Genomic DNA, 27,729 nt, shown 5'->3' with positions numbered 1-27,729 from the left:
CCAGCTCCGCCCCCCGCACCGCCAAGCCGGCCCCCCAGCTCCGCCCCCCGCGCCCCCGAGCCGGCCCCCCAGCTCCGCCCCCTGTGCCCCCCGCGCCGGCCCCCCAGCTCCGCCCGCTGCCCCGCCCCCCGAGCCAGCCCCCCCAGCTCCGCCCCCGCGGCCCCGAGCCGGCCCCCCCAGCTCCGCCCCCGCGCCCCCGAGCCGGCCCCCCCAGCTCCGCCCCCCGCGCCCCCGAGCCGGCCCCCCCAGCTCCGCCCCCCGCGCCCCCGAACCTGCCCCCCCAGCTCCGCCCGCTGCCCCGCCCCCTGTGCCCCCGAGCCAGCCCCCCCAGCTCCGCCCCCTGTGCCCTCCGCGCCAGCCCCCAGCTCCGGCCCCTGTGCCCCGCTGCGAGTCCCGCCTCCTCGGGGTGGGGGGGGGGCACCGGCACCTTTTGGTCGCTTCCCCTTTAAGGGGCCCAGCGGGCGGGAGGAGGCGGGGCGTCACTATGGAGACGGGGAGTTTATCCTGGTAACGGGGGGGCGGGGCGAGGAGCGTCGGGCTGGAAGGGGCGGAGCCACCCCCCGCCTGGGGCTGTGCGGGTTCGGTGGGGCAGGGCCTGGGGGGGCTCCATGGGGCGCGGGGTAGACGAATAGATGGGGCAGGGGTAGATGGGATCTGGGGATAGAGGGATGTGTGTGGCAGTGGGGCGGTAGACCCGTAGTGTGGGGGGCAGACAGGGGGTGGGGCTGTGGGGCAGCAGACGGGGTGTGGGGCTGTGGGGGGCAGTGGGGGTGGGGCAGTGGGGCAGCAGACGGGGTGTGGGGGGCAGAGGGGGGTGGGGCAGTGGGGCAGCAGATGGGGTGTGGGGGGCAGAGGGGGTGGGGCAGTGGGGCAGCAGACAGGGTGTGGGGGGCAGTGAGGCAGCAGACAGGGTGTGGGGGGCAGAGGGGGGTGGGGCAGTGAGGCAGCAGACAGGGTGTGGGGGCAGAAGGGGTGGGGCAGTGGGGCAGCGGACGGGGTGTGGGGGGCAGAGGGGGGTGGGGCAGTGGGTAGCAGACAGGGGGTGGGGCAGGGAGGCAGCAGACAGGGTGTGGGGGGCAGAGGGGGGTGGGGCAGGGAGGCAGCAGACAGGGTGTGGGGGGCAGAGGGGGGTGGGGCAGTGGGGGGCAGAGGGGGGTGGGGCAGTGAGGCAGCAGACGGGGTGGGGGGCAGAGGGGGTGGGGCAGTGGGGCAGCAGAGGGGGTGTGGGGGGCAGTGGGGCAGCAGACGGGGTGTGGGGGGCAGAGGGGGGTGGGGCAGTGGGGCAGCAGAGGGGGTGTGGGGGGCAGTGGGGCAGCAGACGGGGTGTGGGGGGCAGAGGGGGTGGGGCAGTGGGGCAGCAGACAGGGTGTGGGGGGCAGTGAGGCAGCAGACAGGGTGTGGGGGGCAGAGGGGGGTGGGGCAGTGAGGCAGCAGACTGGGGGTGGGGGGCAGAGGGGGGTGGGGCAGTGAGGCAGCAGACGGGGTGGGGGCAGAGGGGGGTGGGGCAGTGAGGCAGCAGACGGGGTGGGGGGCAGAGGGGGTGGGGCAGTGGGGCAGCAGACAGGGGGTGGGGGGCAGAGGGGGGTGGGGCAGTGGGGCAGCAGACGGGGGGTGGGGGGCAGAGGGGGTGGGGTAGTGGGGCAGCAGACGGGGGGTGGGGGGCAGAGGGGGTGGGGCAGTGAGGCAGCAGACGGGGTGTGGGGGGCAGAGGGGGTGGGGCAGTGGGGCAGCAGACAGGGGGTGGGGGGCAGAGGGGGTGGGGCAGTGGGGCAGCAGACAGGGGGTGGGGGGCAGAGGGGGGTGGGGCAGTGGGGCAGCAGACGGGGTGTGGGGGGCAGAGGGGGGTGGGGCAGTGGGGCAGCAGACGGGGTGTGGGGGGCAGAGGGGGGTGGGGCAGTGGGGCAGCAGACGGGGGGTGGGGGGCAGAGGGGGTGGGGCAGTGGGGCAGCAGACGGGGGGTGGGGGGCCGGGCAGTGGGGAGCAGACGGGGTGTGGGGGGCAGAGGGGGTGGGGCAGTGGGGCAGCGGACGGGGGGTGGGGGGCAGAGGGGGTGGGGCAGTGGGGCAGCGGACGGGGGGTGGGGGGCAGAGGGGGGTGGGGCAGGGGGGCAGCAGACGGGGGGTGGGGGGCAGAGGGGGTGGGGCAGTGGGGCAGCAGACGGGGGTGGGGGGCAGGGCAGTGGGGCAGCAGACGGGGTGTGGGGGGCAGAGGGGGTGGGGCAGTGGGGCAGCGGATGGGGTGTGGGGGGCAGAGGGGGTGGGGCAGTGGGGCAGCGGATGGGGGGTGGGGGGCAGAGGGGGGTGGGGCAGGGGGGCAGCGGACGGGGGGTGGGGGGCAGAGGGGGGTGGGGCAGGGGGGCAGCGGACGGGGGTGGGGCAGGGGGCAGCGGGGGGTGGGACGGGGGGTGGGGGGCAGAGGGGCGGGGGCAGAGGGGGGTGGGGCAGGGGGGCAGCGGACGGGGGGTGGGGCAGTGGGGCAGCGGACGGGGGGTGGGGGGCAGAGGGGGGTGGGGCAGTGGGGCAGCGGACGGGGGGTGGGGGGCAGAGGGGGTGGGGCAGTAGGGCAGCGGACGGGGGGTGGGGGGCAGAGGGGGGTGGGGCAGTGGGGCAGCGGACGGGGGGTGGGGGGCAGAGGGGGGTGGGGCAGTGGGGCAGCGGACGGGGTGGGGGCTGCGGGAGATGTCGGGGGATAGGGGCAGGGTGTGGGGCTCAGCCTAAGATTAGGGGCCTGCCTGCGCTGAGCCAGCCTGACCCCCCCTCTCTCTGCCCCCCAGGGGGCGCTGCCCCCATGCTCTCTGCCCCCTTGCAGCCGCTGCCCTCGCTCTGGAGGCTGCTGGAGGAGCAGGTGATGCCCAGCGAGAAGCCCGAGGTGAAGAGCGTCCTAGGGGTGGACGTGGTGGAGCGCAGCTTGGAGCTGCACGCAGAGGTGAGCCCCCCTGCCAGCCCTGGGTCCGGCCCCAAGCCCAGGGAGCTGCCCCCGTCCCGCAGGAGCAGTTCATTTCCCCTGGGGTTTAGCCGCCTGCACCCAGCCCAGTGCCCCTTCTGGCTGGGTGCAGGCAGCTCCCCTGCTTGGTGGGGAGGGTTCCCAGTGGGGCAAGGGGGCCTTGTGGGGCGAGGCAGGATCCTGGCACTGAACGAGCCGGGCTGGGATATCAGGGACGGGGCCGGAGGGCGACCCTGCCAGGTGGGGTGGGAGTAGGGCGTGCCCATCGGAGAGCCAGGCCCCTGCTCTCCTGCAGCCTTCCTTCACGAGAGCTGCTCACAGCCTCTGCAGATGTGGGTCCCCCTCCCCGATCCCCTGCAGTGGGGCCCCATCCCATGCCAAGGGCTGGGCTCAGCTGTTCCCTGGCGAGCTGTGGGGGGCTGGGCGGGGGTGGGGGGGACAGACAGTCCTTTTCCCAGTGGGAGAAGCATCATTCTTTGGCACTGTGGATGGTGCCACCCTGGCCACGGGACCCTCCTGCGTCGAGAGTCCAGCCCCACACAGAAACGCCCGCACCCAGGGAACGTGGGGTGTTGGATGGGGGCGTTGTAGCCACTGGGCAGCCTTAACTCTGTGTTCCAACCCCCCGGCCACACACCCAAGGCCCCTGCCCTCCGGCGCTTGCCAGCCCAGGCTGGGCCCCTGGGTGAAGGGCTTCCATGTAATCCTCGCCCCCCACGGGGGGGGTGTGTCTTCTTCACCCTCCTTCAGGCCCGTCTCTGTTGTCAGCTGCTGGGCCTGCCCTGCGATGCCCTCGGGGCAGTGGCCAGAGCTGCAGCCCGGCTCCTTTCACATGCTTCCCTGCAGGCCCATAAACAGCCCTTCCCGACCAGCCCGTTGTCCCCTGCCCCTCACCCTGCCCCCCGTGACCAGCACGCATTTCTCCATGGCAGTGGCCTCAGAACTGGGGGCAGCAGCTTCAGGCCTTTTTGGGAGCCCAAAAGCTGCTGGCTGCGGGCCTGTGCCCTCTGCCCCGGCTGTGGGGTCATGGTGCCCTGGGCCGGATGGTGCTGCGGGCTCCTGCCTGGGGACTGGATGGCGGGGGTGCTGCCTGTGTGTGTGGGATGCACGTGGGAGGGGTGTCCTCATCCCTGCTGCAGGAAGGGGCCCGTGGGGGCCTCCCTGCCCCTCTCCCTCCATGCAGTCCCACTTGAGCCGTGGGTGGGGCCAGACCCGGTGCGGTGCCATGGGGCTGAGGTGGGGCTCGGGGCTGCGTTCCCAGGTAACGCCTCTCCTGCCCCATGCTGTCTAGGTGGAGACCCTGATGGAGCTGTGGCGGGAGGAGCGCTCGGCCTGCGCTGGGCTGGATCAGTGCCCCCCACAGGGGGCTGGGGGCTGGGCTCTCCTGACAGCCCCCACCCACCTCAAGGAGCTGTTGAGACGGGAGCTCCGGATGCTGCTGCTCAGTCTCCAGCAGAAGGCGTCCCAGGAGGGCAGGTACCAGGGCTGGGCGGCGTCCTGGGCACTGAGCCCCCCATGGCCCTGTCATGGACCCCCAGGACCGTGCCCCTCCCCCTGCTTGGGAGCCGCCTTCAGTGCACCAGACCCCCATGGGGCCCCTCTCTGCCTCCAGGGCCGGCACCACTGCCTCCGAGACAGCTCTGGGCACCCTCCTGCTCCGTCCAGCGCGTCCACCGAGACACCCCCGGGGGAGCCTGGTGCCCGGGGCAGGGACACACGCACCCCCTGCCTGCAGTGAGGCTCCCGCAGCGGGGCCGAGCCAGGGGGGTTTATTGGTCAGCCGGATGCAGCATGGGCCTCCCTGCTCAGCCCGAGCCCATGGCTTGGCCTGTGTCGGTCTGACCCCGAGGAGCCCCCGACTTCTTCCTGCAGCCTCCCCTGCCAGTCCTTTGTTCTGGGCTCAGCTTCCCTGCGGAGAGGTGGGCAATCCAGCTCCCTTGGGCCCCTCCACCAGTCCTTTTCCATGGCCCATCCTGGCTCAAACAGCTGCGCCATCCTTATCTCCGTCTCCCAGCCTGCCTGTCCCCCTCCCCACCCCGGTAACACTGACAATAGAGGGGAAACTGAGGCACACAGACGCTTCGTGAAAATAGGACAGAAAATTCCCCCTTTGTCAGACTCCTCCGGGGGGGGAGTTGTCTCTGCTCGGTACCCACCAATGGAGCCCCGTCTCCTCACTCCAGCCTCCCCAGGGCCCCCAGCCCTTCCTGATCGCTACCCCACTGCAGGAGTGCTGTGTGTGGGGAGCTATCCCACCCTGAGACCTGCATGCCCCAGTCGGCATGGGGGGCCCTGTGGGATGGGGGTTACCCTGGCGCTGCCCCCACTGTGCTGCAGGGCTCGGTGCTCTGCATGGTGCTGCTGGAAGGGCCCTGCTGGGGGTGGGGAGCCGAGGACCCACAAGCAGCCAGCCCCAGCTGGAATTCCTGGCTGCCTGGCAGTGCCGGGGGGTGCAGGGGCACTGGGCCTGTCTGCCTGGCTGCGCTCGCGGCTGGCTGAGCCCTTCTCCCTGCCCGGGGGCTGGGATTGCAGAACCGCTGACGCAGCAGCCGCCCGGCTTAGCCCCTTCTCTGGGCCAGCTTAGCCTCCAGAAGCACTTCAAAGGGCTCGGGGAGCCGGCATTAGCCAGCTGCAGCACCTGGGGCGGAGCAGTCCCCCGGCAGCGCGCTGGAGACGCTGCTTGGGCCAGGCGCGAGGGGCCACGTGCGGGGCACCTGCAGCTGGAGGGGGCCGGGGCAGAGTAGGGAGGTGCCCTGGGATGTGCTGGGCACTGAGGACTCCACCAGGCAGCAGGGCGCCGGGTCCTGTCCATTGCCGCTGACTCCCTGTGCCTCTCCCCCGACTCTGCCAGTGCCCCTCGATCCCGATAGCCCCAGGCTGGCACCGTGCCTGTCTGTCGGCATGAGCAGCGCTGGGTGCTCTGTGCTGGGCCATGTCTGGCCGGAGCCTGGGCTCCCTGCTTGGGGGGCATCCCTCATTCCAGCCCTTCATGCCCACCTGGGCCTGCTTCTTGGGGTGCCTACAGCCCCCCAGCCCATGAGCTGCCCAGCCTGGCCCAGCCATGGCTACTGAGCCCCTCCAGCTGGTGACCCTCCCCAGCCCAGCCCCCCAGGGCCCAACCCAGGTCAGGGGGCTCACACCACGTCTCCTCCTCGCCACAGGGACGCAGCTGGGGCCATCGCCAAGTACAGCCCCCATGTGGTCAGCTTCGCCCTGGGGCCACACGCTGGAGGGGAGTGTGCAGCACAGGACAGGTCCCTGTCTGGGGGCACCAGCACGAGGTGGGTCTGTGCCCGGGCACGGCGAGTGCTGCTCCTGCCCCTCAGCTGGACAGATGGTCTACCTAGCTGGCCCCCATCCCCTGGTGTCTGGGCCCCAGTCACCCTCCGCCCTGGGAGCAGGGCTGGGCTCATCTCCACTGGACAGATGGCCACCCACGAACTGACCTCCCACTGGGCAGCCCTCCCTCCTGTGGGTCAGCAGCAGGGCGCTCCTGGGGCATGGGGGGGGTGGCCGGAGGGCGGGGGGTGCAGTCAGTGTGGGGCCAGCCCTGTGTATGCCAGATCCTGGCTACTGCATTGGAGCGCTCCTGGAGCTGGGCACCGTGAGGGTGCCACCCGCCCGAGTGCTCCGCCCCAGTCATCCCCACTGTCTGGTAACTCTGGAACCTAATGATGACAGGATACTGCCAACTGGCTGTTTCCGAACCCCCAGCTCCTGGTGCTCTGGTTAAGGTGGGAACGTGTACACATCTCGGACCCCAAACTGCCCCTGACACTTCCCCAAGGACTCAAAGTCCTGCTATCCCCTTCCCACCCTCCCGCCCCTCCCTACCAGCGACTCTGCCACCCAGCTCTGCACCAGGGCTGAACCACTCGCTCACCAGCGGCCTCTCTGGGGGGTTCCTGGGGGCTGGCTGTGGGGCCCAGCCCGGGGCCCAGGTCTGTGAGCGCGTGGAATGCCCCCGCCCCAGTCGGGGGGGACGAGCCAGAGCTGCCAGCCCTTCCCTCACTGGAGGTGCTGCTCCCTACACCCCTAATGGTTCTGGGAAAGGGGCCCCCCGCCATAGTCCCCTGGCAAACCCTGTCTGTCCTCTGCCCCAGCCCAGACCCCGGCCTCGTCCACCACCTGGAGCCCCTCAAGGACAAGCTGAGCGTCTCCCGCATCCACCAGGCGCAGACCCATCTCCGGTAGGTGAGCCGGGGCTGGCAGAGACCGTTCGCCCCACCCCAACCCAGAGCCGCCTTCGGGGAGCCGGGGAGAGGCCCAGCGGCTGGGCCTGGGAGCAGAGGGGGACTGGAGTGAGTGCCTGAGCGGGGCACAGGGAATGGAGGGGTGGGCTGGAGCAAGGGGCCATGCCAGGGCTCAGAGTGATGCCCCCAGTGCTGCAGCTCTGCCCTTCCAGCCCAGCGCTGCTGTGGGCTCACTCTGGGCTTTGCTCCCAGAAAGCCTCCCAGCCTTGCCCCCATCGCTGCGCCCTGCCCTGCAGCAGGCTCCTGGCAAGAGCCAAGTGCTAACGCCTCCCTTTGGGTGCTCGCCCCAGCTGAGGGTTGGGACTGAGGGGCACTGCAGAGCTGTGGGGGGGGGAGCCCAGGGCTGGGATAACAGGGGCTGCGGGTCGGGAGTGAGGGGCACCGGCAGAGCTGGGGTGAGTCTGGCCCCCCGCTGGGTAATGGGTTGTTTCCCTGGCGGCGTTGGCAAGTCAATATCTCGACCCTGCCCGGGGAGCAGCCCCTTGTGTGGGAGGTGCCGGAGGTGGGACTGTGGCAGGGGAATATCAGCGCCTGAGGGGGGTGTAACGAGGCTGGTTCTGGTGGGACCCAACCGAGAGGCGCCAATTCAGGACCAATTGCTTCGAGCAGGGCAGTTACAGCCCCAGGCTGGGGTTTTTCCACCTCTAAGGCAAACCAAACCAGCCAGACAGAGAGGACTTTGGTGTTACCCCACTGGCTAACCATAAGTCACACAAGCAATTCCCTTAGACACTCCTGTTTCCCAGGATCCCCACCCGTGCCCCTCGTTATGGGGATGAATGGCTATGAAAACCAATACCCCAATAAAAGAAAAAAAGGTTCCCTCAATCCCAAAGGACCAAGCCCCAGACCCAGGTCAATATACAAATCAGATCTTACTCACAAATCACGCTGTTGCCAATCCTTTAGAATCTAAAGGGTTATTCATTAAAGGAAAAAGAGAGAGACGAGAGCTAGAATGGGTTCAATGGAATCAGTGACATCCAGGAATGGCCAAGTTCTTGGTTCAGGCTTGCAGCAGTGATGGAGTAAACTGCAGGTTCAAATCCTGTCTCTGGAGAACATCCCCAGCTGGGATGGGTCATTCAGTCCTTGGGTCAAAGCTTCCATGTAGCAAAGTCCCTCCAGAGGTCAAAAGCAGGATTGAAGACCAGATGGAGGAGCTTTTTATAGTCTCTTGCCATGTGGTCTCTTTGTTTGTCCCAAGGACAAGCTGCCCATCCCATGGCCTGGAAACACCTCAGAGTTCTGTCCATGGGCAGGTCCCTGCACACCTGGCTGAGTCCCAAGGTGTGTCTGCCTTCTCTCACTGGGTCAGTTGTGTCGCTGAGGGTCCTTAATGGGCCATCCAGCAGGCTAGGCAGAGCTGACACCCACTTGTCTGGGGTGTCCCCCAGAAGCAGAGCAGAAGTTTGAAATACAGACAGTATAGAGCCAATACTTATAACTTTAACTACAAAAATGATACACACATATAGACACCATAATCCTAACCAGCCAACAAGAACCTTGTCTTAGACACCTTATTAGACCCCCTATATACAAGATTGGTGCCACTACAGGACCTTGGTTGCAACAATGATCTATACGGTCCCAGATTATGTCAATAACGTGACAGGGGGGCCATGCCCCAGCATCCCCCGGCCTCCTTCCCTGGCAGGGCTGGTGCTGTCTCCCATGTGCAGAGCCTGGCAGCCGGGACTGGGTCCGTGGCTTGGAGAGACAAAGGGCGGATTGTGGGGAATGAGGAACCAACGGGGCCAGAGGGGAAGCAGGTGGTCCTGTGGTCTTTCTGGGCTGCCCTGCCCCCTCGCTGCCTGGCCCCTTTGTGCTGCCAGCTGGGGGGCAGCCAGGCCTCCTGGAGGGGAGGGGCACTTGGGGGCCAGTGGCCGTTCCACCCCTGCAGGGCCCAGGGACAACCTCCTGCCTGGTGATGTGCGCAGGGGGTGTCTCTCTGCTCCCCGGCAGCCTGGGGTGGGGCGGTACCCCCTGCTGATCCTGCCATCCCAGGGTCCTCGGTGGGATGGGCTGTGCACAGAGAGGGGAGAGGACCCCTCACCACCCTGCTGCACTGCTCCTGGCCTGGGCCTAGGACTGGGGGGGTCCAGCGTGGGCTGGGGTGTCAGGCTCCATTCCTGGCTCTGCCACTGGCTCCCTAGGGTGCGTTCCTTCCCTGCTCTGTGCCTGTCCCAAGGGTCAGGGGTCGTGATGGCTCCCAGCCCCAGGACAGAGAGGCCTCTCCCATGTGGGCACCAGGGGTTACCTGTACCCAGCCTCCATGCGAACCCCTTCCGCCCAGCCCCTCCTCCAGACATGGGTTCCCATCCCAGGAGGTTGGTCCTCTCTCCGCTCTTGTGACCCTTCCCAGGCACCCTGCCCAGCCACACAGCTCCAGGGCTGGGGGGTCTCTGGGAGGCGGGTTAAACCTGGCATCTGGTGAGACAAGGTCCCACTGCCATGTGCTGTGAGGGGGCATGTGCCCAAGTGCCAGGGGTTGTGCCCAGGGGCCCCAGGGCATGGCAGGAAATGTTTAAAGCAGACGCTGACCCTTGTCCCGGCCCCCCTCATTCCCATGCATCTGGAGCCCACCTAACCCACCTGTCTCTTCTGCCAGGGCCCTGCTGGAGGAGGAGTGCCGTGCCCTGGAGAGACACATCTGCCACCTCCGGGTAGGACCCCTGGGATGGTGGGATCAGCAGGGGGCACTGGCCCCTGTCACGGAGTCCCCGGGCGATGCTCTGGAACTGCTCCCCATGAAGCCAGGCAGGACTCTGGGGAAGTCTCCTCTCTGGGAGCAGCCTGTCTGCAGGACACACAGCTCACCCGGCTTCCCCCTTCCTGGGTCTGACCTTGGAGCATTCAGCATCCTCTGCCCCCCCATGTGCTTCCCACAGCGAGTCCGCCCAGGCGGGGTCCTGGGGGGGCCAGAGGGTCCTGCCCCACAACTCCGCAGTCAGACGTGACTCTCAGCCAGCCAGTAACACAGAAGGTTTATTAGGCGACAGGAACATGGTCTAAAACAGAGCTTGCAGGTGCGGAGAACAGGACCCCTCAGCTGGGTCCATTTTGGGGGGCAGTGAGCCAGACAACCCTGTCTGCACTTCACTCCATGTCCCCAGCCAGCCCCAAACTGAAACTCCCTCCAGCCCCCCCTCCTCTGGGCTTTGTCCCTTTCCGGGGCCAGGAGGTCACCGGATTCCTTTGTTCTCCGACCCTTTAGCTCTCACCTTGCAGGGGGGAAGGGCCCAGGCCATCCGTTGCCAGGAAAAGGGGGTCGGCCATTCTCTGTGTCCAGACCCCTGCCCACACCTGCCCTCTAGGGCTCTGCAACGATCATACACCCTTATCCCACCCCCTAGATACTTAAGAACTGCATAGGGAAACTGAGGCACCCCCACACTATTCAGAGGAAACATTAAGAACAGTCCCACTTTGTCACACCACCCCCTAGATACTTAAGAACTGCCTAGGGGAAACTGAGGCACCCTCACAATATTCAGAGGAAACATTAATAATTAATGTTTAATAATTAATGCTCTTCGTCACAGCCCTGCCCTGGGCTGTGTGGGAGCAGAGAGACACACCCTGAGCCACCCTGCGCACCTCACCAGGTGGGAGGCTGCCCCTGGTCACGCCAGGCCATGGCCCCCACCGGGGCAGCCTGCTGGGCCGTGCAGGGATGGACTTGCCCTGCCCCACAACAGCCACCCTCACCCTGGTCCCTAGGACGTGTGTGCAGGGGAAGGGCTGCTGGCAGGAGTGCTGGGAGTTGGGCCTGGGAGCCAGGACTCCTGGGTTTGATCCCTGACTCTGGGAGAGGAGTGGGGTCTAGTGGGTTAGAGCAGGGGAGGGCTGGGAGCCAGGACTCCTGGGTTCTGTCCCCAGCTCTGAGAGTGGGGTCTAGTGGATTACAGCGGGGGAGGGCTGGGAGGCAGGACTCCTGGGTTCTATCCCCAGCTCTGGGAGGGGAGCGGGGTCTAGTGGGGTAGAGCAGGGGGCTGGGAGCCAGGACTCCTGGGTTCTCTGGCACTGTGCTGGGGAGGGGTTTGTGGCTGAGTGAAATGGTAGCGCCCTCTGCTGGGGGCCGGCGGCTTGGCCACGGCATGGTTGTGCTCTGGGTTTCCCAGTCCAGCGTGTGCTGGTGAAATATTTCACCGGGCCTCTTCTGGGCAGTGCCATGGTGATGGTCCAGGGCCAGCCCCCCGCGGGACTGCTCCGGTCCCCTGGAGGCGATCGGTGCAGGGCTGGCTGTTGCAGACACTCCTGGTGGGGGGGCTTGCCCTGCTCTGAGAGACCCTACAATAACATTCCCCTCCCACACTCTGGGGGCAGTGGGGCAGGCAGTGCTCTGACTCTCCCCCCCTCTCCCCAGCGCTGCCTGGAGGAGGAACACCGAGCCGCTGCGGGGCCAGCGCAGGAGCCAACGATGGCTGGTAAGGGACCTGCCCGACCTCTCCCCGGGGAGCACAAAGCCAGTGTCCCGGCCCAGCCTCCTTGCCCCAGTCGGGGTGCAGCGCCGTGTCCCCATCACGGAGATGCAGCTGGCTCTGGGGAGGGTTGCAGGGTGTTTAACAGCCACACAGGGACAATACCCGTCGTGCAGGGCAGCCAGGAGCTGGCTGAGCCAGTGGCACCGAGGGAGGCGAGCTCACTCAGCACCACCGCAGGCCCCATTCTGCACCCCCTGGGCAGTGCTTGGGGCAGGCCAGCGAGGGGCGCTCTGCCTCTCACCAGCACTTCCCTTCTGTGCAGAGCTGCAGGAGCAGAGACGAGCCATGGAGCGGGACCTGCAGCTGGGCCAGCTGGACCCCAGGCCTGGCCTCTCCCAGGAGGTCCAGTGCCCTGAGCCTGTGGCCCCCCGACAGCCCAGGTAACCCCCTTTGAATAAATTGCCCAGGGGGACCCCTGCGTACCAGCAAATACAAGCACCTCAGGCAGGGCTGTGTGTGGGGAGGAGAGGGGCCCCAGGGATGGGATGGGGTGGGCTGTGGGTCAGATTGAGGGGCACTGGCAAGGCTACAGGGACCCCAGCGGGCAGCGGGTTGGAGTAAGGGGCACTGGCAGGGCTGCAAGCTGGGACCCCAGGGGGGGCTGGCTGGGGCCCTGGGGGGCAGCAGGTTGTAGTGAGGGGCACTGGCAGGGCTGCAGGGGGCAGGCTGGGACCCCCGGGGGTGGCAGGTCACATAGGCCATGCTGGTTGTAGGGGGCCCCATTGCGGGATTATTGCAGGGCCTCAGGCTATCACTGCAGGCTGGGGCGGTGGGTTCGGGGTCGGTCCTGGCTGAACCCTGCCCCCTGGACGTGAGCCTGTCTCCGGATGTGGGGCGGGGCGGGGCAGTGCTCTGTCCCGGCGGGTCTCTGCTGACGGCACTGTCTCCCTGGCTCTGCAGGTGTCCCGTGGGCCTGGGGAGCCCGGCACCAGCCAGCGTGTCCCCCCGCCTGGCACCAGCCACTCCGTCCCCGTCGGGCCGCCGAGAACCAGCCCCGCCAGCCCCAGGCACTGTGCTGGGCCGAGTGCCCCTCGACGGGTGCAGCTGCTCTCTGGGCAGCCTGGCTAGGGGGCTCCACGGAGGGGCTGCGACCCCTGGCTGGGCCTCTGGGCACCAGGACCTGGCTGCACCATCACCCCCAGGAGCTCGGGTTCCCCCTGCAAGCCCAGCCTGCAGCCACCTGGCCCCCCTGCCAGCAGGGCCCAGCCTGGCCTTCCTCCCATCGCCACCCGCAGAGCAGCGCCCGCCCCTGCGCCCCCTCTCCGGCCGCCACCTGAGGCCGCTGGGATGCCAGGGGCCAAGCTAGCGCAGGGAGCCTCTCTGGGGTATGGGGCAGGGAGCCTGGGGCAGCCTGGCATGGGCAGGAGGTCGTGCCCCATCTCCCCCCCAGCTCCAGCGCCGCTTCCTGCCCCGCTGGGTCCCTCTGTCCCCGGCTCGGCCTTGCTCTGCCCTGGAGGCCCCCAACCCGCAGGGGCATTGTCGTCTCCCCCAGCCCGGGATCAGCCCCCTCCGCGTCTTGGGGGGCAGCTCCTGAGCTGAGCCCTGAGCCTGGCCTGCAACGCCCCCTCCTGGCTGCCCCCTGCCATGGTGCGCGGGGAGCCGTGCAGCGTGCACTGGCCTAGGGGTCGGGTGGGGGAGGGGCGCAGGTACCATGTGCCCAGGGGGTGGGGGGCAGTGGGGGAAGGGAAGCTGCCTGGGGCCTGGGCACTTCTCAGTGCTCCTGCCTCTGGGGGGGATGGGCCCTTGGAGCCAGAGGCAGGTGCTGGGGTCTGGCACCGTGCCCTCTCTGCGGGGCCCCCTGCCCTCACCCACCCTGGGCAGGACCCACACAGCTGCCCCGTGGGGCTCGGAGCTCTGCGCAGCTGTGGGGGGGAGCTGGGACCTGCTGTGGGCATGCCGGGTGCCTCTGCCCAGCGCCAGCAGGTAGCAAGGCCAGGCGAGGGGGGCAGGGCCTGGGCCCCTCCGTGCAGTCTGGCGGCTGGGAATGGGACCCGCCGATCTCCTGGCTGCACCGGGCCACAGCATCTGGGCCATGCCTGGGCGGGCAGTGCCGTAGGGATGGGGTACCAGGGTCGCTCACGCGTGCCTTCCTCCCCCCCCCCCCGGCCAAAGAAAGGCAGCCGGCAGGCAGACGCAGGAATATAAATTTCATTAAAATCTATCAGACTTTAAAACTCTACACGGGGCATCACTGGCGTGGGCGGCGCAGCCCAGGCCCCAGCACCGTATTGCTAACGATTAGACGGGAAGAGGAGCGTGGGCATCATGGGCACACGGGGCAGGGCACAGGATCCATGCAGGAAGTAGTGCAGCTCCGCGTTGGCTGGGGGGGGGGCAAGGCGGGTGGGGGGTGGGGAGAGGTGCCCACAGGGTGCCGCAGCCCCCCACCCAGCGTGGGCACCTTCCCCAGCCGCTGCCTGGGTAGCAGAAGTGGGGCCGGCTCCGCTGCCCGTGGTCCCTGTCCCCGGGGTGTGGGTAAGTCCCACCAAACTCACTTCACTGGTGGCCTGAGCAGCCCCAGGGCACCGCCTGCCACCTGCCCCGCCCATGAGGCTCGGCTTTGTTCGGTGCCCGGGCATGGTGGTGGCGAGGGCTCCCGGCTGGAGGGGGAGCGCACAAAGGAGTGTGCCTGCCCCCCTGCTTGGGCCAGGCCCAAAGCTGGGGGTGGGGGAAGGCCCAGCTGCTCCCCGGCCCCTGACACACACGGAGCCATGGCTGGACACCCCCACTCACCATGTGGGCTGGGGGCCGGTCCCCCTCACGCCCGGCTGGAGAGCGGGTACAGGGACCCAGGGCCTGTCTGAGCCAGCCCAACCCAATGCCATGGGCACCCTCCTGTGGGGGGGCTGTGGGCAGTGATCTGGGGAGCAACCCCATTGCAGTGAGGGGCTGTATGCAGCCCCTCCCCCCTTAACACTCATCTGACGCAGAGGAAAGTGCCTATTGGGGGAAGCCCCCCTACGTAGTGCTTCTGGCCCCAGGGGCCTCCTGTGCATCTCCTTAGCAGCAGGCTGGGGCAATGCCCCGTCCCCTGGCTGGCTGCCCCTCACCACCATGGGGGCTGTGGGGCCCAGGGTGAATCCAGCTGGGTCAAGCAAACCCCTTCGCAGTGGGGTCTGGAACCGGCCCCCCCCTGGCCCATAAAGTGCTTCCCCTCCCCAGGGCAGAGCCATGAGGGTGCAGGGCCACCCTGCAGCCCCATGCTCAGCCGCACCAGCAGGGAGCAGACAAGGCCATGGGTCCTGCTCGTTCGGTGAAGGGGGAGCCCCCAGGGCAGGGCTGAGCCCATGTAGAGGACCCCCCCCACCCCGCCATGCCAGCACAGCCTAACCCTTGCAGCCTGCTGCGGCTGGTGCAGCCACTGGGCTGGACCCAGCCCAACTGCAGCCCCTCATGGGACACAGCACGGGGGTGGCGGGGGGGGACCTGGCCGGGGCTGGCCCTGCACCCCCCAGGCAATGGGCATGAGAGCACTGTGGGGGGGGGGTATGGGCGTGTGTGCATGCATATGCCTGGGCCGTGCATGTGTGTCGGCACGTGTGCTGTGCGTGTCTGGGCCGTGCATGTCGGCACGTGCCGTGCGTGTGTGCGCTGGGCTTTTGTGTGTGCGGCGAGTGTGCTCTTTGCCGTGCGTGTCTGCACGTGGGCCGTGCATGGGCCGGGGGGGCAGGGCATGTGGGCACGCATGCTAGCAAAGGGCCCCGCCCCCGCCCTGCATCTCCATCCCTCTCCAAGTGCCCCTCCCTTGGCGCCAGCTGGGGGGGCTCCCGGGGAGATGGTGCTACACTACGGCTTGGGCCATGCCTGGGGCACAGGTAGGAGTCCTGCCAGGTGGGTTGAATCCTGCCTGCCCCAGACACAACCCTGGCCTCAGCACTGCCCCCCGCCAGTCTCAGCCAGACACCATCTCCCTCCACGGTAACAGCAGCCCCCACCCCGCTTCGGCCCAGCCAGGAGGGGAGGGCCTGGAAGGCAGAGCAAAGGGCTGGGCTAGCCTGACCCAGCTGCTGCCTGCCTGCCACCCCCGCACCTCCACCCCATTGACTCTCTGCTCCCCTCCCCTTCGCTCCCCCTACGCAGCGGGGCGCGGCTCCTCCTGGCCCTGGCAGCCGCTCTCCTAGGCCCCCTCCTCCCAGAGCCCCAGCTGCGCGGCCTGCGTGGTCCGTGGCCCCTGTGCCGCTTTGGGCCACGTAGCAGCTGGGAGCCCCCATCTCACAGGGCACGGCCCCCAGCCCAGACGCTTGGGCCCCGGCTTCCCCGTCCCCCAGTCACACACTGGGCAGGGGCTGAGCCGCCCCTGGGCTCAGGCTTGCTCCCCCGGTCCGCACGCCCGCCACGGCTCCTTGGGCCCTTGCCAAGCTCCCCTGCTGCCGGCGGTGCGCTGGGCCCGGCTGCGGGGCCCTTACTGTAAACACGAGGGGTGACACACACCGTGGGGAGGGGCGGGGGGTGGGGACGCACACACGGGGAGCCCCTGGCGGTGCCCGGGGCAGCCTGGGCTCCCCCAGCAGTGCGTCACCGAGCAGGGCGGGTCGGGGAGCATGGGCTGGTGCCGGGTCACAGTCTGGAGTCCTGGCTGTGGGCTGAGCCGTTGCTGCCCTGCACCGGGAGGGCGACGTCCTCACTCCGTGGCTTCTCGGGGTTCAGCGGCTGCACATCCAGGCAGGCGCCGGGGGTGGGGGCGTAGCGCCCTGCCCGGTGCTCAGCCAGCGCTGGGCCCCAGTCCTGGCTGGGCTTGGTGGCGTTTTTCAAACGCTAGAGAGAGGGAGAAGGGGCGTTAGCTTGGCCACGTGGGCACCGGCCCTGTGCCCGTAGGGCCCCAGCCCAGAGCCTCGATTGCCCGCCTCCACCTCAGACCCCTCCGTGACCCCCAAGTGGGGCAACAGCCAGACATTCAGCCAGGCCCGAGGGGCTGGCAGGGACCCCCAGCCACCTCCAGGGCAGGAATCTCCAAGCCAACCCACTAGACCCCACTGCCTCCTAGAGAGAACCCAGGAGTCCTGGCCAGGTCACCGGCGCCCGCCCCACAGTAGCAGCCGGGTCTGGATCTCCCCCGCACCTGGAGCAGCGTGTTGCCGTCAGCACGGCAGAGCTTGTAGACGGCGTAGAGCGGGATGCAGAGCACGGAGGACAGCGCCATGAGGAACCCGATGCTGACGGCCCAGGTGGGGTAGACATAGGTGTTGTAGGCAATGGGTCGGTACTGGATCACCGTGAACACCAGGATGAACTGGGGGGCACAGAAGGGGGAGTGCGGGCTCAGCCATGAACCCCAGGCCTGCCCGTGGCCCCTGCACCGGGGTGAAGGGCAGAGCAGGTCCCTGTGTCCCACAGGCCCCACACCGACCAGCCCCACATCCCTGCCAGCCCATCACCCTTGCCCCATCACTGCCATCCCCACCAGCCTCCCATCACCACCCCCATGCGGCCTGGCAAGGCAAGTGATTTCTCCTGGCAAAGAGTCACTCCGGGTACCCTGCACCCACCCATCACGGTGTCGCGGTGATCAAGCAGCGGCTTTGCACCCAGCCCAGCCCGGGTTTCCAGCCTGGCACGGAGCAAGCGACCCCATGAGAGGCTCTGACGAGGGGCCTTCCGGGCTGAGCTGGCGTGAGTGAGATGCCACGGCCGGGACAGCAGGAGAGCTGAGCGAAGGGCACATGCTGGCACCCGTGACAGAGGCAAAGCCCTGCACGGTGGGGGTCCACGTTTCCTGATAGCTGCATGGCTGCGGCCTCTTTAGCGCCCTGCAGGTGCTCAGGGAACCTGCCTGGGGACCTGCCGGGGCCGGGGGAGGGACGCCTATCCTGCAGCCCCAGCCTCAGAGCTGGCGGGGTGGGGAGAGACACCCCCCCCACCCAAGTGCTGCTGTGGGGAGAGAGAACTGGGGGGGGGGAGTCCTCTCTCCCCAACATAGCCCCAGAGCACCCTCCTGCACCCCAAACCCCTCATCCCCGGCCCCACTCTAGAGCCCATACCCCCAGCTGGAGCCCTCACCCCCCCACACCCCAACTCTCTGCCCCAGACCTGAGCCCCCTCCCACACTCAGCCCCACCCTGCCCCATGAATTTTGTTCTGTGCACCAATATGGAGGTGATGGGTCACACAGGGTCATGTCACACATCACCTCCATATTGGTGCACTTAATAAAATTAATTCCACACATGGCTGGGAAAATGAGAGGGACACTGGTGGGGGTCCCGTGAAAAGGGGATCCTGGCTCGCTGCACTGGCCAAGCACTGAAACACCCTCTGAGCTGGGCTGGAACATGCTAATGAGGCCACATCTACGTGATGAGCGTGCCAGGGCCCAGCGCCGCTTGCTCTGGCGACGGCAGGGTCCCCAGTGCTGTGAAGCCCCCCGAGAAGGAGAAGCTGGGCTGGCAGAATTCCCCATCGGCCTCGCTGCATCTAGGGGGGTGAAGACAACCAAACTGTTGCAGAGGGTGCAAACTACTCCCCTGTGGGGCGAGGTTGCCAGGCCGGGGTCGGTACCAGGGGAGCCCAGGATCCGGAGCGGCTCTGCGCTGTGGGTCGTCCCTAGCCCGGCATTTCCAATCCTTTCCCTTGCGTCTGGTCTTTCTCCATTTCTCCTGCTCGGGTACCTGCTCGGCCGTTGGGCCTCGCTGGGACACAGTGCTGCGGCCATGTGGGCAGCAGATGGGTGCACCGGCTGGTGTCCAGAAGACAAGGCACTGGGTGGTTGAGGGGCGAGTGGGGCCCCCAGAGCCCGGAGTGGAGCACCTGTGCTGCCAGCAGAGTGGGGCAGGTGTCCCCAGGCCTGCCCCCCAGACCCTCCCAGCCACTGCCATGCCCCCCCCATATCAGCCCCATCCCGAGCCATAAACTCCCTCCCAACCTGCCACCCCTCAAGCCGAGCACCCAGGGATCGCCATGGGTCCAGCTCTGACAGTGGCCACGGCTGGGTGCAGCCAAGGGAGGGTGTGACGTTAGGAGTGTAATACAATATCTCATTGAAAGGTGACACAGGTCCAGAAAGAGTTAATTACCTCCCAGCCTGACCTGACCCAGGGCCCAACTTTAAACACTTGATAGGAAGAGATGGAAATGAACAGGGCCCTGAAATGCAAGTCTGCACTGTTAGAGAGAAGGGGAGATGTTTGCTCAGGTCTTGTGAGGTCAGCAAACAAGTCTTGTCTATGGCTTTGATTCAAAGATCAAAAAGGGAATATTAACATTTAGGAAGACACTTGAGTGACATAGTATTGTTGTCTCTATGTCTCTTTGAAGGTTGGGGTAACCTGTATCTGAACTGTTCAATGGATAAATTGCCCTGTGCTAATTGCCACAATGTTTGGGAGAAAGAAAGTTAAGTTTCTTGTTTTCTCAGGCCAAAAGACTGCTGGAAATGTATAAAAACCTTGGGACACGATCCTTCCTCATCTCAGATCTGCTTTGGGTTTCAAGAAGGGAAACCCTGAGCCATAAGGATTGAGATCCCCCGTCACTGACTGGAGTCACCCTGAATATGGACACTGGACTATAACCTGTGGACTATTTCTAAAAGGACTTTTGGCCACTATAAACTCACCATCTCTGCTATGTACCTGGACCTCAAGAATTGAATTCAAGTCTGTCAACCAACTCTCTCTCTTTTCTTTTTAAATAATTTTTCATTTAGTTAATAAGAATTGACTGTAAGTGTGTATTTGGGGTAAGATCGAAGTTATTTGACCTGGATCTGGGGCTTGGTCCTTTGGGGTCAGGAGAACCTTTTCTAATACAGAGGCTGGTTTGGGCTGGCTGGGTAACTCTAAGGAGTGGATTTTCCACCAGCATTTGGGGTCTGTCTGCCCCGGTCTGTTTGCCGTGCACCCTGATTGAGTGACCTCAGCTGGCTCCCATGGGCAGCATCGTCACAGAGGGGCAGAGCCCAGCAGAGCAAGGTGGGGATGAGCTACCCCTGGGCAGGTCTCACCCCGAGGCAGGAGTTTTTGGACTGTTCGCTGTCACAGGGACGCCTACCCCTGCTGTGAGATGAGCTGGGATTTGCACCTGCCCCCGTAAGAGCAGGCTTGTGTGCTGGCACAGGCTGGCAACCCCTCCCCCCCATGGGCTGGCACACCCCTGCTCTGCCCCCCACCTCTCCACGGGCTGGCACACCCCTGCTCTGCCCCCCACCCCTCCACGGGCTGACATATCCCTGTCCCTGTCCAGGCTGGCACACCCCTACCCTGCCCTCACACCCCCGTTGGCTGGCACACCCCTCTCCCCAGGCTGGCATCCCCCATGGGCTGGCAACCCCCTGCCTTTCCCTCACCCCTCTATGGGCTGGCACAGATCTCCACACCCCCCTCCCCACGGTCTGTCACATCCCTTGCCCAGCCCTCCCACCCCCCCATGGGCTGGCCCCCCCCCGCCCCAACCCTGCCACAGGAGGGGCGCAGCACTTACGAAGATGATGGCGGGCGAGAAGAACCTCCAGCAGATTTGGAAGAAGAGAGGAGGCGGGAAGCCCAGCATCATCTCGATGTCCTTGAAGTAGTTCCGGTGTCCTGGTGGGAGCAGACAGGGACACTCACTAGGAGAACAGCGCCTGGGGGTTTGGGGGCAGGCGATGCCGCCTGAATGCACACGCACTCCCTGGGAAACCTGGATCTGGGTTGGAACCACCGCGCACAGTGCTCAATTTGTGCCAGGGCCTGGCAGGTCAGAGCCCCGGCACCTCCGGGCCTGGCACTTCAGAGCCCCGGCACCTCCGGGCCTGGCAGGTCAGAGCCCCGGCACCGCTGGGCCTGGCAGGTCAGAGCCCCGGCACCTCCAGGCCTGGCACTTCACAACCCCGGCACCGCTGGGCCTGGCAGGTCAGAGCCCCGGCACCTCCGGGCCTGGCAGGTCAGAGCCCCGGCACCGCTGGGCCTGGCAGGTCAGAGCCCCGGCCCGCTGGGCCTGGCAGGTCAGAGCCCCGGCACCGCTGGGCCTGGCAGTTCACAACCCCAGCACCGCTGGGCCTGGCAGGTCAGAGCCCCGGCACTGCTGGGCCTGGCAGTTCACAGCCCCGGCACTGCTGGGCCTGGCAGGTCAGAGCCCCGGCACCGCTGGGCCTGGCAGTTCACAACCCCGGCACCGCTGGGCCTGGCAGGTCAGAGCCCCGGCACCGCTGGGCCTGGCAGGTCAGAGCCCCGGCACCGCTGGGCTTGCTGCAGCAGTTATGAATATAAAACAATTGCTTGAGCCCTGGCACCTCTTCCATAATAAATGAAATACTGCCGGCACCCCCTGCCCATCGCCAGCACCCCCAGTTCGGGAGCTCAGCCCTGCACCCCACAGAGCAACACAGAGAGGCAGGGGCCAGTGGGAACAGAACCCAGGAGTCCTGGCTCCCTCCCCCCCGCCATTAGACTCCATTCCCTGCCCAGGGCTGGGGATGGAACCCAGGAGTCCTGCTCCTGTCTGGCACTGCCCTGAGAGCTGCTCTTTGGGCATGCGGCCCAGCCAATCAGAACGTGGCCTATTCCTGATGACTCTGGTGTCTGTGACAGCTGGGCTCCCATTGGCTGCTGACAGGCCAGGTGCCCCACCTGTGACCGTGGGGGCCACCGTTGCCGTGGCGCCAGCAGGTGGGGACCTACCGTAGATGTACATGATGGAGACGCACATGATGCAGGAGATGATGACCAGGGAGAAGCTGGCGGCGTAATTGTCCATCAGCAGGAGCCAGTATATCCCAGCCTGGAGAGAGCGGGGGTCAGAGTCAGATAGTCTGGGGACCGCCTTCCTCACCTGATGGGGACCAGCTGGAGCGGAGCCAGCCTGCACACCCTGAGCCTGGCAGGAGCCCGGCGCACATCACCAACACCCCAAGTTCTGCTCGCTGCTTTCCATCAGCCAGGCTCGTCTGGCCCACTGCTTCAGTTCAGGCCTCAGGCCAGGCCCATGTCTCCGGCTCGCTCTCCCCCACACTGCCCAGCAGGGTCCATAACGCGCCCACGCGGGGCCCACGGGTGGGGAGCAGACAGACCAAGGGGGCAGGAAGGAAGGGGGCTGGGGGAAGAGCCCCTGGGGCACTGGAGGGACAGTGGGGGGGAGGGGGCGGGTCAAAGGGGGCTCAGCAGGGCGAGCCCCCACAGGGCATTGGCGGGTGCCCTGGTGCCCATGCAGGGAGCCCCGCGCCCGTACCTGGGTGGTGAGTGGGACGCCCAGCAGGAAGCCCACCACGGCCATGCCCAGCGTCACAAACATCTTCCTGCGGATGATCCAGTCGTTCCCCACCTCGTCCACAATGGCCGTCACCAGCGTCTCCAGCAGGCAGAACTGGGCAGGGAGCCAGGGTCAGCCAGTGCCTGGCCTGGGCATGGTGCCCCCGGCTCCTCAGGCTGCCCCCAGCCCCCCCCCCGGCTGCCCCCCAGCCCCTCATGCTGCCCCCCAGTCCCCCCAGCTGCCCCCAACTCCCCCGGCTCCTCACGCTGCCCCCCAGCCCCCTCCGGCTGCCCCCAACTCCCCCAGCTCCTCACACTGCCCCCAGCCCCCCGGCTGCCCCCCAACTCCCCCGGCTCCTCACGCTGCCCCCCAGCCCCCTCCGGCTGCCCCCCAACTCCCCCGGCTCTTCAGGCTGCCCCCCAGCCCCTCCAGCTGTCCAGGCTGCCCCCAGCGCCCTCAGCTGCCCCCCCAGTCGTCCCCCCCGCTGCCCCCAACCCCCTGTGCCCTTCCCTTCCCCCTGTGGCCCCTCCTCTCACCCCCGCTGCCCTTTCCATCCCCCAGGACCCCTCCCTGCACCCCCCTCTGCCCTCCCCACCCCCTGCGGCCACTCCCCTCCCCCCTCTGCCCTCCCCACCCCCTTGTGCCCCTTCCCCGCACCCCCTCTGCCCTTTCCATCCCCCTGGGGCCTCATCCTGCACCTCTCTCTGCCCTTTCCACCCCCTTAGAGCCTCTCCCCACACCCCCTCTGCCCTTCCCACCCTCCTGGGGCCTCTCCCCACACCCCCTCTGCCCTTCCCACCCCCTGCGGCCTCTTCCCTCCCCCCTCTGCCCTTCCCACCCTCCTGGGGCCTCTCCTCACACCCCCTCCCCGCCCTCCCCACCCCCTGCGGCCTCTTCCCTCCCCCCTCTGCCCTTCCCACCCCCCTGGGGCCCCCCCCGCCCTCCCCACCCCCTGCGGCCTCTTCGCTCCCCCCTCTGCCCTCCCCACCCCTCTGGCGCCCCTCCCCTCCCCTCCCCCCTCTGCCCCAGGCCCTGGTACCTGCGTGCCCAGCCCCAGCAGGATGAGCATGAAGAAGAAGAGGATGGACCAGAGGGGCGAGATGGGCAGCAGCGTCAGGGCCTCGGGGTAGGCCACGAAGGCCAGGCCAGGCCCATGGTCGGCCACCTGGGAGACGTCCACGCCCAGGTGCTGGGCCATGAAGCCCAGGATGGAGAAGATGACGAAGCCGGCGTAGACGCTGGTGGCGCAGTTGGTGATGCTGATGATGATGCTGTCCCTGCAGGGAGGGCGGGTCAGAGAGCCGGGGGGCTCGGTGCACCGGGGGACGGGGACCTGACCTGGCCGGCTGGGGATGGCTGGGTGCAGTCAGGACGGGGGCTCAGCGCAGACAGAGCAGGGGGAGTGAGAAGGGGTAGGGGGGCTCTGGCCACCGGGGTTGGGGAGAGAATTCACCTGGCAGAGGGTGGGGTCGGGGAGGGGGGGTGTGGCCTGGGGGGAACACAGCCAGGCAGAGGGAAGTGGGGGGTGCAGTGGGACCGCGGAGGTGGGAGTTGGGGGCATGGCCCAGCAGCGGGGTGAGAGTTACGGGGGCATGGCCTGGCAGGGTGGGAGTCGGGGGGGCATGGCCCAGGCAGGGGGTGGGAGTCAGGGGGAGTGGCCCAGCAGGGGGGTGGGAGTCGGGGGGTGTGGCGGAACAGGGAATGGGAGTCAAGGGGTGTGACCCAGCAGGGAGGTGGGAGTCAGGGGGCATGGCCCAGCAGGCATGGGAGTCGGGGGATGTGGCCCAGCAGGAGTGGGAGTCGGGGGGCGTGGCCCAGCAGGGGGGTGGGAGTCAGGGGGTGTGGCCCAGCAGGGAGGTGGGAGTCGGGGGGTGTGGCCCAGCAGGGGGGTGGGAGTCGGGGGGTGTGGCCCAGCAGGGGGGTGGGAGTCAGAGGGCGTGGCCCAGCAGGGGGGTGGGAGTCGGGGGGCGTGGCCCAGCAGGGGGTGGGAGTCAGGGGGAGTGGCCCAGCAGGGGGGTGGGAGTCGGGGGGAGTGGCGGAACAGGGAATGGGAGTCAAGGGGTGTGACCCAGCAGGGAGGTGGGAGTCAGGGGGCATGGCCCAGCAGGCATGGGAGTCGGGGGGCGTGGCCCAGCAGGGGGGTGGGAGTCGGGGGGTGTGGCCCAGCAGGGAGGTGGGAGTCAGAGGGCATGGCCCAGCAGGGGGGTGGGAGTCGGGGGGTGTGGCCCAGCAGGTGGGTGGGAGTCGGGGGGTGTGGCCCAGCAGGGGGGTGGGAGTCGGGGGGGGGTGTCCCAGCAGGGAGGTGGGAGTCGCATGATGTGGCTCAGCAGGGGGGTGGGAGTCGGGCGGTGTGGCTCAGCAGGGGGGTGGTAGTCGGGCGGTGTGGCCCAGTAGGGGGGGTGGGAGTTGGGGGGCATGGCCCATCAGGAGTGGGAGTCGGGGGGTGTGACCCAGCAGGGGCGTGGGAGTCAAGGGGCGTGGCCCAGCAGGGGGGGTGGGAGTCAGGGGGTGTGTCCCAGCAGGGGGGTGGGAGTCAGGGGGTGTGTCCCAGCAGGGGGGTGGGAGTCAGGCAGCGTGGCCCAGCAGGGGGTGGGAGTCGGGCAGCGTGGCCCAGCAGGGGGGTGGGAGTCGGGCAGCGTGGCTCAGCAGGGGGGTGGGAGTCGGGCGGCATGGCTCAGCAGGGGGTGGGAGTCGGGCAGCGTGGCCCAGCAGGGGGTGGGAGTCGGGCGGCGTGGCTCAGCAGGGGGGTGGGAGTCGGGCGGCGTGGCCCAGCAGGGGGTGGGAGTCGGGCGGCGTGGCCCAGCAGGGCGTGGGAGTCGGGCGGCGTGGCCCAGCAGGGCGTGGGAGTCGGGCGGCGTGGCTCAGCAGGGGGGTGGGAGTCGGGCGGCGTGGCCCAGCAGGGCGGTGGGAGTCGGGCAGCGTGGCCCAGCAGGGGGTGGGAGTCGGGCAGCGTGGCCCAGCAGGGGGTGGGAGTCGGGCAGCGTGGCCCAGCAGGGGGGTGGGAGTCGGGCAGCGTGGCTCAGCAGGGGGGTGGGAGTCGGGGGGCGTGGCCCAGCAGGGGGGTGGGAGTCGGGGGGTGTGGCCCAGCAGGTGGGTGGGAGTCGGGGGGGGGGGTGTCCCAGCAGGGAGGTGGGAGTCGCATGATGTGGCTCAGCAGGGGGGTGGGAGTCGGGCGGTGTGGCTCAGCAGGGGGGTGGTAGTCGGGCGGTGTGGCCCAGTAGGGGGGGTGGGAGTTGGGGGGCATGGCCCATCAGGAGTGGGAGTCGGGGGGTGTGACCCAGCAGGGGCGTGGGAGTCAAGGGGCGTGGCCCAGCAGGGGGGTGGGAGTCGGGCGGCGTGGCTCAGCAGGGGGTGGGAGTCGGGCGGCGTGGCCCAGCAGGGGGGTGGGAGTCGGGCAGCGTGGCCCAGCAGCGGCTGGGAGTTGGGGGCGTGGCCCAGCAGGGGGGTGGGAGTCGGGCAGCGTGGCTCAGCAGGGGGGTGGGAGTCGGGCGGCGTGGCCCAGCAGGGGGTGGGAGTCGGGCGGCGTGGCCCAGCAGGGGGTGGGAGTCGGGCGGCGTGGCCCAGCAGGGGGTGGGAGTCGGGCGGCGTGGCTCAGCAGGGGGGTGGGAGTCGGGCGGCGTGGCCCAGCAGGGGGTGGGAGTCGGGCGGCGTGGCCCAGCAGGGGGTGGGAGTCGGGCGGCGTGGCCCAGCAGGGGCTGGGAGTCGGGCGGCGTGGCCCAGCAGGGGCTGGGAGTCGGGCGGCGTGGCCCAGCAGGGGCTGGGAGTCGGGCGGCGTGGCCCAGCAGGGGCTGGGAGTCGGGCGGCATGGCCCAGCAGGGGGTGGGAGTCGGGCAGCGTGGCTCAGCAGGGGGTGGGAGTCGGGCAGCGTGGCTCAGCAGGGGGGTGGGAGTCGGGCAGCGTGGCCCAGCAGGGGGTGGGAGTCGGGCGGCGTGGCCCAGCAGGGGGTGGGAGTCGGGCGGCGTGGCTCAGCAGGGGGGTGGGAGTCGGGCGGCGTGGCCCAGCAGGGGCTGGGAGTCGGGCGGCGTGGCCCAGCAGGGGGTGGGAGTCGGGCGGCGTGGCCCAGCAGGGGCTGGGAGTCGGGCGGCGTGGCCCAGCAGGGGGGTGGGAGTCGGGCGGCGTGGCCCAGCAGGGGGTGGGAGTCGGGCGGCGTGGCCCAGCAGGGGGTGGGAGTCGGGCGGCGTGGCCCAGCAGGGGGGTGGGAGTCGGGCAGCGTGGCTCAGCAGGGGGTGGGAGTCGGGCAGCGTGGCTCAGCAGGGGGGTGGGAGTCGGGCAGCGTGGCCCAGCAGGGGGTGGGAGTCGGGCGGCGTGGCTCAGCAGGGGGGTGGGAGTCGGGCGGCGTGGCCCAGCAGGGGGTGGGAGTCGGGCAGCGTGGCCCAGCAGGGGCTGGGAGTAGGGGGCGTGGCCTGGGCAGGCGTGGCTCACCTGTAGCAGTTGTTGTGGAACTTGTTGTAGGATGCCATGGTGATGAGCCCCCCCCAGGCGCAGCCCAGAGAGTAGAAGATCTGGGAGGCAGCGTCTCCCCAGACCTGGCAGACACAGAGATGTTACCACTGGCAGAGAGGGCACCGGGCTTTCCCCTACACAATGCCATGGGGCAGGAGCCCAGCCCCGGGTCACCCTCACATCACACAGCCAGTGTTGGTAGCCGGAGATGGCCCAGGGCTGAATAGTGGGGGGCTGCGGGTCGGGACCGAGGGGCGCTGGCAGCGCTGTGGGCCAGGGGCTGGGCTAGCAGGGGGCCTGGCTTCAGCCTGGGGTCAGGCCCATGTGGGACCCAATGCTGCCTCCTCACGGCTCCTGTGTGGCCAAGAGTCTTTCCCTTCCCCTCCCGTCTGTCTTTGGGGCAGGGCGGGGGACCTGGTGACCACACTGGGGGCCAGGAGCCCGGGTGAGGCGTTCCTGTGGTGTTCACAGCCGGGCCTGAGCAAGGGAAGGATCCTGTGCCCCAGGGAGGGGCAGGACCCCCTGCCCAGTGGGGACTGACACCGCACTGGGTGCTGGAAGGGCAGAGCTCAGACCCACCTTGGCATCCAGGATCTTGTCCCACTGGGGCGTCAGGTAGTACATGATCCCGGTGACGGCGCCCTCCAGGGTGATGCCGCGCACAAAGAGGATGGTGAGCACCACGTAGGGGAAGGTGGCTGTGAAGTACACCACCTGGACGGACGGACAGACAGCCGCGGCTCAGCCACGGCCCCCCACCCCTGTCCAGCCCAGCCAGGGAGCGAGGAGGGGCCCCCCATGGGCACCTGTGTCGGGGGGCTTGCTGCACAGAGCTGCACTGCGGAACGGGGGGGCTGGAGCCTGGAGGCGGTGGGGCCGCGGGGCTTGCCCTGGAGGAAGGGGGCAGGGACCCTTGGGGGGCCAGTGCACTGATGGTTCCTCCAAGGGTAGGGCTTAAATTCTCATTGAGTATTTCCTGGAGTCCCCCACCCCCACCCCTCAACATGCCATAAAAATTCTGGGCCCAGTGGGTGGGGCTCCGGGTCCGGGCTTCGGCCGCTGGGCTGGGCGGGGTGTGTGGGAGCTTGGGGCTTCAGCCCTGCAGGGCAGTGGGACTCTGGGCTTTAGCCATGGGGATGGGGGGCAGGGGGGTGCTGGGGCTAGTGGCTTCTGCCCCACGGGTAAGAAAATATTTCCTGGAGCTCTGCCCCACACAGCTCCGGCTGGACTGAAGCCCTCTCCAAGGGACAGTTGAAAAGCTGGGGTGTAGCACAGAGCCTGTGGGTCTGGGACCAGGCACAAGGGAAGAGGAGACAAACATGGGGAGGGGAGGAGCCAGGCACAGGGAGGGGAGGAGCTATGGAGGGGGAGGAGCTAGGCTTAGGGAGGGGAGGAGCTATGGAGGGGGAGGGGCCAGGCTCAGGTAGGGGAGGAGCTAT

At 68.1% G+C, this 27,729-nt stretch overlaps 2 protein-coding genes across 6 annotated transcripts in view; one reads left to right on the top strand and one right to left on the bottom strand.

Annotated features, from left to right (window-relative positions):
* The first annotated feature begins 523 nt into the window (after nt 1-523).
* CCDC24 (coiled-coil domain containing 24) lies at nt 524-19,312 on the top strand. 5 transcript variants are annotated; one of them, XM_084637220.1, is made up of 9 exons: nt 524-578; nt 2,774-2,925; nt 4,235-4,419; nt 6,105-6,224; nt 7,047-7,133; nt 9,811-9,865; nt 11,569-11,629; nt 11,949-12,066; nt 19,038-19,312. In XM_084637220.1, exons 2-9 carry the CDS (start codon nt 2,788-2,790, stop codon nt 19,126-19,128), a joined length of 855 nt encoding a protein of 284 aa, XP_084493346.1. In that variant the 5' UTR covers nt 524-578; nt 2,774-2,787; the 3' UTR covers nt 19,129-19,312. The 5 variants fall into 5 exon arrangements, with proteins under 5 accessions (XP_084493346.1, XP_084493342.1, XP_084493345.1 ...); XM_084637216.1 differs by lacking the exon at nt 19,038-19,312 and adding an exon at nt 12,587-13,343; XM_084637218.1 differs by lacking the exon at nt 19,038-19,312 and adding an exon at nt 12,587-13,343 and having other exon boundaries at nt 547-583.
* Nucleotides 13,821-27,729, bottom strand: part of SLC6A9 (solute carrier family 6 member 9) — a 52,463-nt gene continuing 38,554 nt past the window's right edge. The window contains exons 7-14 of the mRNA XM_084637215.1: nt 26,870-27,004; nt 26,270-26,373; nt 22,887-23,124; nt 21,827-21,961; nt 21,280-21,379; nt 20,102-20,202; nt 16,746-16,916; nt 13,821-16,441 (exon numbers count right to left, since the gene is read on the bottom strand). Coding sequence (XP_084493341.1) covers nt 16,244-16,441; nt 16,746-16,916; nt 20,102-20,202; nt 21,280-21,379; nt 21,827-21,961; nt 22,887-23,124; nt 26,270-26,373; nt 26,870-27,004 — 1,182 coding nt within the window. The 3' untranslated portion in view covers nt 13,821-16,243. The remainder of the gene's footprint in view (nt 16,442-16,745; nt 16,917-20,101; nt 20,203-21,279; nt 21,380-21,826; nt 21,962-22,886; nt 23,125-26,269; nt 26,374-26,869; nt 27,005-27,729) is intronic.

This window comes from Lepidochelys olivacea (assembly GCF_965140295.1).
Source record: "Lepidochelys olivacea isolate rLepOli2 genome assembly, chromosome: 8".
Lineage (NCBI taxonomy): Eukaryota > Metazoa > Chordata > Testudines > Cheloniidae > Lepidochelys > Lepidochelys olivacea.
This window is presented reverse-complemented; position numbering and strand designations above follow the sequence as displayed.